Source organism: Aspergillus niger (genome assembly GCF_000002855.4).
Source record: "Aspergillus niger supercontig An12".
Taxonomy (NCBI): Eukaryota; Fungi; Ascomycota; class Eurotiomycetes; order Eurotiales; family Aspergillaceae; genus Aspergillus; species Aspergillus niger.
In genome coordinates this window covers 1,860,327-1,872,515 of record NT_166527.1, presented here as the reverse complement: position 1 = coordinate 1,872,515, position 12,189 = coordinate 1,860,327, and the positions used below count along the sequence as shown (strand labels likewise).

The 12,189-nt window shown below is 50.0% G+C and overlaps 7 protein-coding genes across 7 annotated transcripts; 2 read left to right on the top strand and 5 right to left on the bottom strand.

The window, feature by feature from the left end:
- Positions 1 to 217: 217 nt before the first annotated feature.
- An12g07790 (uncharacterized protein) lies at positions 218 to 1,167 on the bottom strand (the record flags this gene model as incomplete). The annotated part of the gene is made up of 3 exons (XM_059751051.1): positions 218 to 465; positions 545 to 718; positions 1,122 to 1,167. 3 exons carry the CDS (start codon positions 1,165 to 1,167, stop codon positions 218 to 220), a joined length of 468 nt encoding a protein of 155 aa, XP_059601891.1.
- A 1,140-nt stretch (positions 1,168 to 2,307) lies between these two features.
- An12g07780 (uncharacterized protein) lies at positions 2,308 to 3,379 on the bottom strand (the record flags this gene model as incomplete). The annotated part of the gene is made up of 2 exons (XM_001395792.1): positions 2,308 to 3,146; positions 3,211 to 3,379. 2 exons carry the CDS (start codon positions 3,377 to 3,379, stop codon positions 2,308 to 2,310), a joined length of 1,008 nt encoding a protein of 335 aa, XP_001395829.1.
- Positions 3,380 to 3,872: 493 nt separating this feature from the next.
- On the top strand, positions 3,873 to 4,731 carry An12g07770 (uncharacterized protein; the record flags this gene model as incomplete). The annotated part of the gene is made up of 3 exons (XM_059751050.1): positions 3,873 to 3,914; positions 4,035 to 4,107; positions 4,229 to 4,731. The coding sequence occupies 3 exons, from the start codon at positions 3,873 to 3,875 to the stop codon at positions 4,729 to 4,731; spliced, it is 618 nt and encodes a 205-aa protein (XP_059601890.1).
- A 252-nt stretch (positions 4,732 to 4,983) lies between these two features.
- An12g07760 (uncharacterized protein) lies at positions 4,984 to 6,032 on the bottom strand (the record flags this gene model as incomplete). The annotated part of the gene is made up of 6 exons (XM_001395790.3): positions 4,984 to 5,086; positions 5,144 to 5,532; positions 5,588 to 5,641; positions 5,702 to 5,792; positions 5,875 to 5,886; positions 5,950 to 6,032. The coding sequence occupies 6 exons, from the start codon at positions 6,030 to 6,032 to the stop codon at positions 4,984 to 4,986; spliced, it is 732 nt and encodes a 243-aa protein (XP_001395827.1).
- A 1,510-nt stretch (positions 6,033 to 7,542) lies between these two features.
- An12g07750 (uncharacterized protein) lies at positions 7,543 to 8,286 on the bottom strand (the record flags this gene model as incomplete). The annotated part of the gene is made up of 2 exons (XM_001395789.3): positions 7,543 to 7,818; positions 7,870 to 8,286. 2 exons carry the CDS (start codon positions 8,284 to 8,286, stop codon positions 7,543 to 7,545), a joined length of 693 nt encoding a protein of 230 aa, XP_001395826.1.
- A 1,087-nt stretch (positions 8,287 to 9,373) lies between these two features.
- Positions 9,374 to 10,793, top strand: An12g07740 (uncharacterized protein; the record flags this gene model as incomplete). Its single annotated transcript, XM_001395788.3, has 3 exons — positions 9,374 to 9,486; positions 9,539 to 9,672; positions 9,736 to 10,793. The coding sequence occupies 3 exons, from the start codon at positions 9,374 to 9,376 to the stop codon at positions 10,791 to 10,793; spliced, it is 1,305 nt and encodes a 434-aa protein (XP_001395825.1).
- An 858-nt stretch (positions 10,794 to 11,651) lies between these two features.
- Positions 11,652 to 12,170, bottom strand: An12g07730 (uncharacterized protein; the record flags this gene model as incomplete). The annotated part of the gene is made up of 2 exons (XM_059751049.1): positions 11,652 to 11,655; positions 11,686 to 12,170. 2 exons carry the CDS (start codon positions 12,168 to 12,170, stop codon positions 11,652 to 11,654), a joined length of 489 nt encoding a protein of 162 aa, XP_059601889.1.
- Positions 12,171 to 12,189: the final 19 nt, after the last annotated feature.

The window sequence follows — 12,189 nt, the reverse complement described above, 5'->3', positions numbered from 1 at the left end:
CGCTCAGCGCGCACACCCACAAGGCAAAAAGAGCAGCACACACAAGCCTCATTTTCCTTCTTTTTTAATGATTGGAATCATCCATTTCAGAGAACGGGGTAATATAATATTCCCACACACACTCAATTCATCAACACATATATTTGAAAGTTGGCAAGGCAACGAAGATGATATCAATTCCTCAAATAATTCAAGCTGGTAAAGGTATTTTTTAAATTTACTCAACGTTGCTCTCGAAGTTCTCGCCCTCGACGAGATCGGGGATATCATCCTCCTCATCGTCCTTCTTGCCGTCAGCGCCGGCCTGGTTCTTCTGCATGTTCTGGTAGCTCTCGGCAAGCTTGCGGAGGGAAGCAAGGCTGTCGGGGCCAAGCTGGTTCAGGATACCGGGGACGAGCTCGGTGAGCTCCTTCTCCTCGCCGTTGCCGTAGAGGGCGAAGGTGTTGGAGGGGACGGAGGCGTGGACTATACCAACCGAAATCATGTCAGTGGTCTGGGGAATTCCTTATGTGAGATGTTGGGTAAAGGTGTGGGGACTGTATACCCTTAGGAGCACCAAAGTGGATGACGTTTCCGTCCTCCTTGAACATGTTAACCTCCTCGATGGCCTGGATGGGCTGGACGTTCATCTTCTTCAGGGTGGCCTGGAGCTTCTTGTCGTCGGCACCGGAGGACTTGTGGACCTTCTTGACCTTGCGGCGGGGAGTACCCTTGCCTCTGTTGAGTTGTTAGTTTCGATTCGTAGGTTCTGATCTCGATTTGTGTCTCGTGGGATGCGACTGTGTCATTATACGTACCCTGTGAGGTTGAGAAAGATATGTTAGCTTTAGCTGTTCGTCATAACTTCGTTTAAAAACAACAATAACACGCAACGCAACAATATAAAGCAATCCGACATGGTCTTGATCTTTCAAGCCCAGCTGTTTTGCTCCACCTCCCCTTTCGTTCCTTGCAGAATCGGATCGAGATCGATCCCATAATACCACCGGATAGCTTCCCTCGCTCACCCCCACCAATCTCGCTCCCATGGGTATTGATTATAAATCGGATGCGAACGGAGCAATAGCAATAACACAAGAGAGCTTAACAAGAAAACACGAAAAGAATATAGAGGTACATACCAATCCGCACGCTCTGCTGCATTCTAGCCAACTTTGCCTGATCCATTTTGACGGGAGTATTGAAGCTTGAGTGCTTTCAACCTGTGAAAAAAATCCAAAGACGGTCAGATGTCTGTCCTCGTAAAATTTTGAGTGTATTGTGGAAATTGTGCTGTGTCATTCTCGCGTAAACGGAGGAAGCGGAGCGTTGAGCGTCGAATTCGCGCGACCGGATCGAATTGAAATTGGAACGAATAAATTCGGGACAGAGTTTCGCGGATGACTCGTCGATGGGCGACAGATAAAAAGATTCCGAAATGTTCCAAGGGAAAACGGGTTCTAGAGGTAGGAATAACGGGGTATAATACGTACCTAAAGGAGATGATGGGGGAGAGATTTGGTGCTGGAGAGAGAAAGAGGAGGGAGGTGAAGTGGGAGGATGAGGATGAGGATAGTCAAGTTCGATGATGCGCTTCGGACGGGTTTGTGTGGGGAGCAGAGCATGCAAAGCCGACTTTGCGTTCTCAGTACTTCTACGACATTAATATTATTTTCTACACAGTGTAGCTCGCTCAGTAGTAATTAGATTATTGTTCTATATACTATGGTTATAATATGTGCTTTCTGGCTATGGGATTACAATTTTCATTGGAAAGGCGCTTCGTGGACCTGCTGGGTGAAGTTGGTTGTGGGCGAAACGAGGAATCTGGACAGGGAGGCTCCTCGGCTAAACCCTAACGATCGCTGCCGCTGCTGACTTTCTAGACTGGCGTCCATGGAGGGAGATCGGCAACTTTCAAAATGTCATAGAGGGATAGTGAAAGTGGCTGGGACGTTGAACTAGGAATATTTTTTTCTATGGGGAGTAGGTTGGTCCCTTTTTCTTGAGAGGTTGTTTGGCACCTTGGGACAGTTTGTGGCCGCCAATGAGTCTCGCCGGGATTGACGCTCACCACCCGCTTTCCGGCATCTCATACCGAATCCGGTAATCTGCGAGTTTACCCGTCATCAACCCCGCGATCCGGACCCTGAAGCAACGTCCAGTATCGCATCATGTTATTCCATAGGTTTCGATTATTTGCTTTATTATGACAGTCACAGTGTTGTTTCCAAGACATAGCCACGCATATCCTGGGCTAATTCGTCGATCTCTAGATACAGGGGCTGAGGTGGGGGAAGACCAAAACATCATTGGAACCGGATAAGGTTACGATTTGTCCGCAATCTGCTGCTCAGTCCACTCCCACAGTCGCCGTGCCATATCGGCGTCCCTTGCGTACCGGTTGCCCGTAGCGTGTACCCCAATGGGAACATAATAAGCTCCGTTGGTCAGCAATTCTCTTCTCGCCCCTGCGGCCCAGAGTTGGTTGAGTGCTCCGCTCCGTATGCCCCGACTGAACGCCAGAAGAGCGCCGATACTGTATTTGGCGACGACACTCGTCTTGATCGAATGATCCCATAGGTCGCTCACGACGGAGCCGGGATGTACCGCGACAGACAGAATCTCCGGATGGCGACGAGCCAGCTCCGACGCAAAAAGGATATTCGCTGCCTTTGATGAACAGTATCGGGCCAATGTGTGATCCGCTAGTAAAGCCGGCGTAGAAGTCATGACTTCGAAGGGAGGCGCGGCGACATTCGCGGCAGAGGACAACGTTACTACACGAACATCCCTGGAAAGATCAACCGTTCGTTGCAGTGTGGGTAGTAGTAGCTGGGTAAGTAGGAAATGCCCGATATGATTCGTCCCGAATTGTATCTCGAATCCTTCCTCTGTCAGGGCAGGCGGGCAGTTCATGATTCCCGCGTTAAGGATCAAGAGGTCCAGGCGATCGCATTCTGACGTGAACTGCTCGGCAGCGGCACGGATCGACTTGAATGAGGACAGGTCGAGGGATATGTGTCTGATATCGGCGGATGGAACCTGCTCCCGGATTGAAGCGATGGCATCTTCGGCTTTGATCGCATTCCGTGCACCAAGGTAGATGCGAGATGGGCGGTGATGGGCGAGTTGGAGGATGGTTTCTTTTCCTAGACCGGCATTTCCTACGAAACAAGCGGAGAAGTTAGCGCACTGAGATAGACAGCCCAAGGTATAGAGATGACATACCTCCAGTGACGAAGACAACCTTCCCTGACAGATCATTGATGTCGCGTTCGGGATTGAAGGAGTACCCCAGCTGTCCAAAGGTGATTTCACTCACCGTCGGACCGAAGCTGCAGTAGGACTCCACAGGGCGGAGGAGCACATTCGAGATGAAATTGACAATAGATGCCATTGAATATGAATAGCAGTAAGTGCGATCAAGTCCACGTAGACTGCAGATGCGCAGAACCACTAAAGTCGCAGTGGGGAGAAGATAGGACGACCGGTCTCGAAGGGGGCACGGGCGCCGCCCTCGGTGCCGGAGATCATTTCGTTGAATGGAAACTCCGTGAATCGTGACATCTCACATGTTGCATGTAGGGGGGTAGGACAAGAAATGGTCCTGTAAATAGCCGAGAAGGATGCATAGCCTGGGCCGGACAGGACGACGACTGAAGAAGTGTAAAGACAGATGAGGAATGGAGTAGATGGAGAAGGCTGAGAGTTTTGAGTCTTACGTTAGTGGCAGGCCAATGCTTCAGCTGACGGTCGGAGGGGCGTAGTCTAGTTTAGTATTCAACACATTTCCTCATCATCTTCCCTGGTCAGCCATTGTCTCCCAGGATCATATCCATTCAAAGAGGAAGTGACACAGAAAGGACACCTTCACTCATCAACCATCCAAAATGCGATTCCTTTGTCTCCACGGCGCAGGTACCAACGCAGAAGTAAGCAAGCATCTCCCCTGCTGGCGGGCTCTCTGGCTTATCTCCGCTTCCCCGCCATCCAAATCTAACCGTTGAACAAACATTAGATCTTCGAGATCCAATCCGGTAATTGAACAACAGTCCAATCCGCCAGGCCAAGATTGTCAATCTGACTTGTACCGCAACCAGGTGGAATTACATACGACCTCGCAAAGTATGGCCATACGTTCAAATACTACAATGGCTGCATGGAAGCTGAAGTTGAGCCTCGTACATCACCCCCACCCTCCACACCAGAAGATTCGGAGACATGTGATGGCTAACATATTGAATAGAGCTAAAGGGCCTCTTTACTGGCCCTTTCTATAACCACTATCCGCGCGACCGGGCACCGGGCGAATATCTCGCCCCCGCCATGAAGCACGTCTACGATATCATCGAGCGTGATGGACCCTTTGACGCCGTTATGGGATTCTCGCAAGGTGCTGCCCTGGCATGCGCCATGATCGCACATCATGCAAAGATGCATCAGGAGCCTCTGTTCAAGGTCGCCGTATTTATCTGCGGTGCCGTACCGTTCGATAGCACTGGCAACGAGATCATTCCTGAGCCTTCAGCTGGGGACGAGTATCCGGTCAATATCCCCACGGCAAACATTGTGGGAAAGCAGGATGAGCTATATCCGTCTAGTATGCGTTTGTCCAGGCTGTGTGATCCGAGCAAGATGAGTTTCCATGATCACGGGTCGAAGCATATGGTGCCGTTTGATGTGAAGAACACCGAGGCCATGGTCGCTGTTATTGAGGCTGCGGTCCAGAAGGCTTTGAGGGGAGAATAGATGGGGTTTGAATATTCGATTACGAGCGATGAATAGATTGTTACTAGATTTCGTCATTTCATGCATCTTGGTCTATTATTTATTCAGGCAATTGTATGTTCAATCCTGCTTTATCGGCGCATCCCCTTTCTTTCCCGAGATGATCCCCAACAGCATAACCGCAATTCTCCATACAACGATGCCTAGGAAAATGCTGTATATGATTCTAGCACATATAGAGGGTGCAGCAGGAACAGAGCTGTGGTCACCAAGTCATAATCCGGCGGCCGACTGACCCTCCTCCGGAGGAATAGCCTTCTGAAGGAACTTCGTCAAATCTTCGATCTCCTCGGGATCGGCAGAGTGGCCGAGATCACTACCCACAGATAAGTAAGCCATTTCAGGGGGAAGCGAAAGTTAATAGAACACTCACGAGTAAGAATGGAACTCGACATCCTCGACACCCAACTCCTGAACCATCTTCGCCGACTGCTTACCGAAATCGAACTTCACCACCTCGTCCTCCTCACCGTGTGCGATAAAGAAGGGCGTCTGCTTGTTCGGCCAGTCCCGGGGGATGAAGTTCTTAATGCGGTCATGAAGCAACAGGTAGCAAGAAAGACCAAAGACACCACCCAGCTTCTCCGTGCTCGTGAGACCCGCAAACAAGGACATCGCTCCACCTTGCGAGAAGCCTCCGAGGACAATCCGGGAGGGCTTGATACCTTGGTCGATCTGCTCCTTGATGAGAGTGTTGAAGTACTCGCGGGAACGGAGGACACCCGGCTCGTCTTGGTGGCGGATGGCTTCTTCGAAATCCAACTATACAGCCATTAGTCCTCTTACCCCGGAATATAGATCTAGCTGCACCACTCACGTCACGACCCAGCTTGGAGATGTCGTACCATCCCGGCATGGACATTCCGAAGTTCTATACCCGTCAAGTTAGTCCCAATCTCCCAGATCTCCGTAAGTGACGGTCATCGCATACCACTGTGATAGGGATCATAGGGGCATTCGGGAAGATGAAGGCCACTTCGTCGAACATGCCGCGGCGGCGCCAGTTCTGGGCGAGAGCCATCCTATTGTCGTCAGTTATTTCAGGTTTCGGTAGGAACAGTCGTCGTCGCCGGCCATAGGATATGATAGTTTCGGTATACGTACCATCCAGCACCACTGTTTACAGGATAACGTTAGCCAGTTGTAAATATTTCAGACCGCGGTATGCAGGAAACCAACCTGTCGCCCAAGCCGTGGGCCATGATCACCGTCGCGGTGTGCTTCTTCAGCGCCGGAACAATAAAGGGGGCGCGTGTAGCCATTTTGAAGTTATCTCCCTTGGGTTAGATGAGACACCGTACACAAAGGATAGTGTTTAAAGGATGGAAACAGTGGGAGAGAGCCATGGATTATGCCGAGCGGACGGCCTCTCCCCGCGATTCTGCCGAGGATGTTGGCCTACCGCCTTCGGAGATTGGCTCCTTATCAGTGATGGATTGTCCAGTATGACGAACAGCTTACTGACTACTATCTACTATTGGATAGATTTGTCGGGTTCAATAGACACGATTTTACCACTATTTTGGGGTTTGTATTATGTAGGTTGCTCAAGGGATAGATGTTGGCTTGAAAAACTGTCTAGTAGTACTAGCTGGTCTCCCATAAATAAACCTAGTAGTATAAATTTATATACTACGATGAAAAGAGACAATGAGATGGTCATCTACTTTTCGTTTGATTACTAGGTACAAACGATTGATGACTTCAACAGTGCTTGTTCACAGGTTATATTTTCTCAGGATATTATAACATAAATATCAACCAACTGGGTTTTCTGAGGTCTTCGTGGTTCAAAGGTGTAATCATCCAAGGGTAACAGTTACTGCAACCATGGACTCCAACAGCTACTAATAGTATGCTACTATGAAGTTTCAATTAAATATTTCATAACCCTCTCTACGCACTCCTTTGGGCCCTCATGAAGTGAGGTCATAGTCAAATTGGCAAAGTGTAAACCAAAAGTGGCTTGATGTCAAGGGAAAGAACATCCTGTGGAATATTCATCAGAAAAGTGCTGGCTGTATATGAAATCAATCCTAGTATCATGTGCCATAACCGGGACTGAAATGCAAGAGCGTTATGCTTATGCTGGTACTCAACTATCCCGGAGTAATATCAAGCCAAACACTTTTCCAGAGTAAGCCAAGGCGAGCTGTCTTCCTCGAAGAGAAGCACAATATAGTAAAGGAACCTGTTCAAGAGCTTGGCTCGTGATCCGTATTGGTTGTATCCGGCATGGAATTTGCTTGGATTACTTTGCGACGGTATGACACCAGGTATTGAATATACACATGGTAAATAACAAGACGATACAATGCCAGAATACAACTATTTTGAGATTTATTTCCAGTGATTTGAGTAATTTCGCTTTGATTATTGGCTCTCGCTAGTTACAATGGGTATTTCATAAATCATAAAACGTATGCTGCACTTTCACCTCGACAAGTTGAGCTTGGGAACCCGAGAATGTATATCCAAGATGTGCGTTCGGAGTTCGGACACACTAGTGATCACAATATATGGCTCCATAATTTGGTACATGAATTGGATAATCTTGCGCACATGGGAGTAATACGGCGACAAGATGTAATCGAGGCAATGGAATTGTCGGTGAGGGACAATCCAGAAGCCCGAATATGATGTTATTCTCGTAGACCCTCAACGCTAGAAGAATAAACATGAGAAGGCAAGGTAGGTTCGAGCCCAGTTCATCTCCCGGTGTACCAGGTTGCATAATACAACATAGACGGTTGTGGTATTTGGCCCTATCTCTTACAACAGAGCCATTCCACCAACAACTGCAGCGCCCAGCATACCCCACGCAGCAGTCTCCAAAGCAACAGCACCACCAGTGGAGGTCGCAGCGGTTGAACTGCCCGAAGAAGTGCTAGAAGAGGAGCTGCTCTGCGCTTCTCCAGAGGCAGTGGATTCATTGGCGTTGCGCTCTGCTGCAGCTCCAGTGAAGGCCACAGCAGTCACACCGGTGTTGTTCGAGCAGGAGGACGGTTCTTCGTAATCGACGGTCGAGGAGAACTGGATGTCGGCGCACTGGGCGAAGTTAGCATCTTCTCACACCGAGTAATCGACAGGGCAACATACAGCGTAGAGGCCTCCGGTGGGGTCACCATTACTCTGGACCTGCACGGTTGCGTTCATTCCGTCGGTGATGTTGGTGCCGAGGATGGATTCGTCGAACTTGATGTGCGGAAGGCAGAAAGCACCCAATCCCTGGATTTCAAAGGTCTGATGAAGGGTAATGTTGTAGTTGGTTCCGGGATCGGAACCCAGTGCCAGGAGGACCTCGACAGCAGTCTGGGAATGGCCCATGGACAATGCGACTGGGAAAGAACCGGCGGAGATAGACACCTGTGTACGGTTGCTGGACTGGGCAGCTCCACCGCAGGGGAATTGGGTCATCTCCTCTTCAGATCCATCACGGCTGGTAGGGTACTTGAGCTCGAAGTGGGCGGCGACCAAGGGCGCAAGAGATGCGAGGTAGAGGATAGGGAGCTTCATGGTGGTGAAGATTGAGGAATCGGGGCGATCTGAAGAGCGAAAGTGCCGTGGGATAGATGCTACACAGGAACCCTCGATGGTTTTATACTCATGCAAGACTTGCTTCCGAGCGGGTAAGAGCTGGTTATAGTAAAAATCTACGGCAGGGCCGGGATTGTACAGGGTTAAGCGAGGTAAATTACAGGATGAGCGAGCACTATTCCCGCAGAAGAGACCAAAGCCGATGGATCTGATACTAGTCACTAACATGTATCTCGGATGTTGTTCTGTGCCACTAAGCAGCTGGAGCTCAAGGGACCCTGCAGTGAGCCCTGGCAGCACTAGGGCTGATTGGGTTAGGAAATGTGCTCATTTCTTCTCAAGACTGGCAAATCCGGTGAAGTTCCCCGGTTCAAGTCCGCCCATGTGGGGGATTGCCAAGCCAGCCCATTGTGTCTGAGCCCATGTCTATGCCCTCGGATATAAGACATGGAGGACTATGCTCTGAAGCAATGTGGTTATACGATGTCTACTTACTAGTAGTTTCGGTGTCAGTTTGATAGCGCTAAATAGCCAAGGAACGGAATGGTACCCGGCTCACCATTTCTACGGAGTAGGCACATCTCAGTTCCGCCACCGAGTCAGTTCTCGATAATTCATCTGCCCAACAGTCATTTTGTGGAAATTTGGCCGTGTCGACTCTGTACTTAGAGAGAGCATTGCGTGATTCGAGATCATGATAATCTGGCGGTGCTGACATGAAAAATGCCGTTGCACTCGATAACTGAGCGACATTAATTTCCTAGATAGGTGCTATGCACTCTCCACTCTAGGAAAGCTCTATGTTGATACTGTGAGAACTGGAAGGAGCGCCAGCAGCAGCCTTCCCAAGTAATTAAGTGAGACAGAGAATTAGACGGACGACATCAAATCCGGAAGTCACCTGCTGTCTGGCAATGCAGTCTAGAACGACTGATGGCGGGAAGCGCCCGCCTCAGACAACAAAGAGTTGTCCGTGCTACCTTTACGTGCCATTGCCACACTGGCATATCAAACAGTCTTACAGTAACTTAATTGAAATTCAAAATTTACCCAGCCATCACTCATTATGTTATTCTTCGATTTCGTGAAGAGAGCCTACTATGCGGCAGTTAGCCCGCCGACCCCGACGAAGAGGGATGACGCCATCAGAATAGGACTGCTTGGAGCATCCACCATAGCGTAAGTGGATGAAGCACCGACATGCAGACCGTTTAATTTATGTCTGCTCTAGCCCCCTAGCCGTGATTACCCCCGCCAAGTCGCACCCGGAAGTCATCGTGGCAGCGGTCGCTGCTCGAGATCGCGAGCGTGCCCGTCAGTACGCCAAGAAGCACAGCATTCCGATTGTCCATAACACCTATCAAGGTGAGCTTCTCCACAACTGGCTTGACCTTAACGGAGCATGGAGAGTCTAAATGCACGTGTCAGACCTTCTGGACGATCCAGCCATCGACGCAGTCTATATAGCTCTGCCGAATTCTCTACACTACGAGTGGGCCCTGCGTTCCATTCAAGCAGGAAAGCATGTCCTTCTTGAGAAGCCGTCCTGCTCGAATGCCGAGGAGGCACGGAAACTCTTCCGACACCCACTGGTGACTGGACCGAATGCCCCAGTGCTCCTTGAGGCTTTTCACTATCAGTTTCACCCAGCCTGGCAGGCTTTTCTCTACCATGTTAATCACCTTCCCTGGGGCGCGACTGTAGACCATGTCTATTCCCAGCAGTATCTTCCCAAAGGGTATCTGAATAAGGATGACATCCGCTTTAAATATGGCTTGTCAGGCGGCTGTCTCATGGACCTAGCAACGTATCCTCTCTCCTGCGTGCGGCAGGTCCTGGGTAGGGGGGAGCATCTCAATCCCATTGAAGCAATGCATCGCCCCTTGCCTGTTGCATCAGATGGATCTCAGGTGGAGCCACAAATTGACGTGGCAATAAAAGCTACCTACGCTACGGACAGTGACAAGACCGCAGAAATTAGGGGTGATTTGTTATATGGGGGAGGACCTTCGATTCTTCCGGCGTCATGGTCTCATTCCCTGCCATCGTTCAAATGGCCCATGACTGAGGCAAGATCAGGAGAGATACTACTTAGTGGCCAGGGCAATGAAGAGCGCCACTTTGTCCAACGGAAAGTGACGTTGTGGAATCACCTCATTCCGACAGTCTATCACCGGATCGATATCTGCGATAAGCATACTATCCGCCGAGGGGAAGAGATTGTGAAGACGTGGGATGTGATGGAGCATCTCAAAGCATACAACTGGCCAGCGGGCGATGTGCGAGCGCAGACCTATCAGGAATGGTGGACGACCTGGCGCTGTCAGCTAGAAGAGTTTGTGAACCGAATCAAGGGTCGTGCGGGCTCCGGGGTGTGGATCGACGGTGAGGAGAGCATTGCGCAGATGGAGGCGATCGACGAGACGTACATTCAGGCGGGATTGAATGCACGGCCGACCAGTGCTTTTGAGATTGCAACTGAATGATGGATTCGTAGTGTGATCTAATGGGGGGTTTTGGAAGGGGGCCAATGGTTTGCGGCCTGCGTATCTCTACAAATTGTCGATACAAAGTAAGTAGTCGGTATCTTTACGGATGGATATCCAACATAAATAACATCAACAAGTTGAATCTGAAAGACATCGCAGCGTATCAATTGCCATTCGCGGTTAGTGGCATGGATCCCTGTCCGCGCCGTCCGTGTGGTTCCCGTCCGCACCAATAGGAGTGGGACAACCTACAGCCGATCACGCCACCTGCCAATAGTGTACACTATAACTTGCAAAGCCTACCAGGATCTATCTATGCAATAGCCCATGTAATACTTTTCGACCAAACTCATGTCCCATTATGCCGACACTGTCCAAAACACTCCCACGACATTATCTCTATGTACTGGAGTCTAAGCTAATCACACCCCCCTTCGACTGTAATGGTATCACCAATGGAAGGGCCAAAAAGAGACAGAGCAGAGATCAAAAAAAAAAAAAAAAAACCAATAAGCGGAATGTGGTATCTGACAAAAACCCAAAAAAAGCCAACAGTGCACATGTCACACGCTCGCTATCCCAGTAATATGAAATGAATGCAATGCAATGCAACGCCAGACCCAACACCCGAACCGAAAACACCGTGCATTAGAATCGAAGTCGTTATGTTCGAGTAACCCGAAATGGGATATGTATGTGGGTAGGACTAATGTTCATGCTCGTTCCACTGAATGAAGCGTCCCACGGCAAGCTCGCCCAGGAAGGCACCGGCGAGGACAGAGCAGAAGTATCCGATGTTCATGGTCATGACGGCCAACATCCTGCGTTTGAATTGTATTAGTATGTGGTTTTCTTCTATCTATTAGATGTAGAGGGTATGGGAACATACAGTAGGTAAGAGACACCCGTGATGACAAGAAAGAGCAGCGCGCGAGGAAGATCCGTACTGAAGCGCCAAGGGAGTGGTTCGCGTGCCGCTTTGCGGATGACCTTGACTTTCTCCTCGACACCTTGGGCTGTGATGAGACTGGCTTCTTTGGATTCAGGATCCGAGTCAATGCGACCCGCTTCGGTGGATTTCCCTGCGACGGCGATGTAGCGACGGTTGACGTGGGCGTCAAGCCAGCGGCGTTCCATAAGGGCTTTGAAGGCGGCCAGACAGCGGGAGATGATGGCGAGGACGATGAGGAAGATGCAGGTACCGGCATAGGTACCGCTGGACGAGGGGGTCCATTGGTTGGAGAAGAGGGGGGTGTCGTGGGCGTTCATGAAGACCATTGACATTGACATAGACATAGAAGAAGAAGAGGAGGAAGAGGTGGACATGGGCATGGACATAGAGGTGGAGGTGGAGGAGCCCATAGACATGTCCATAGTGGACGATGCGGAGGCA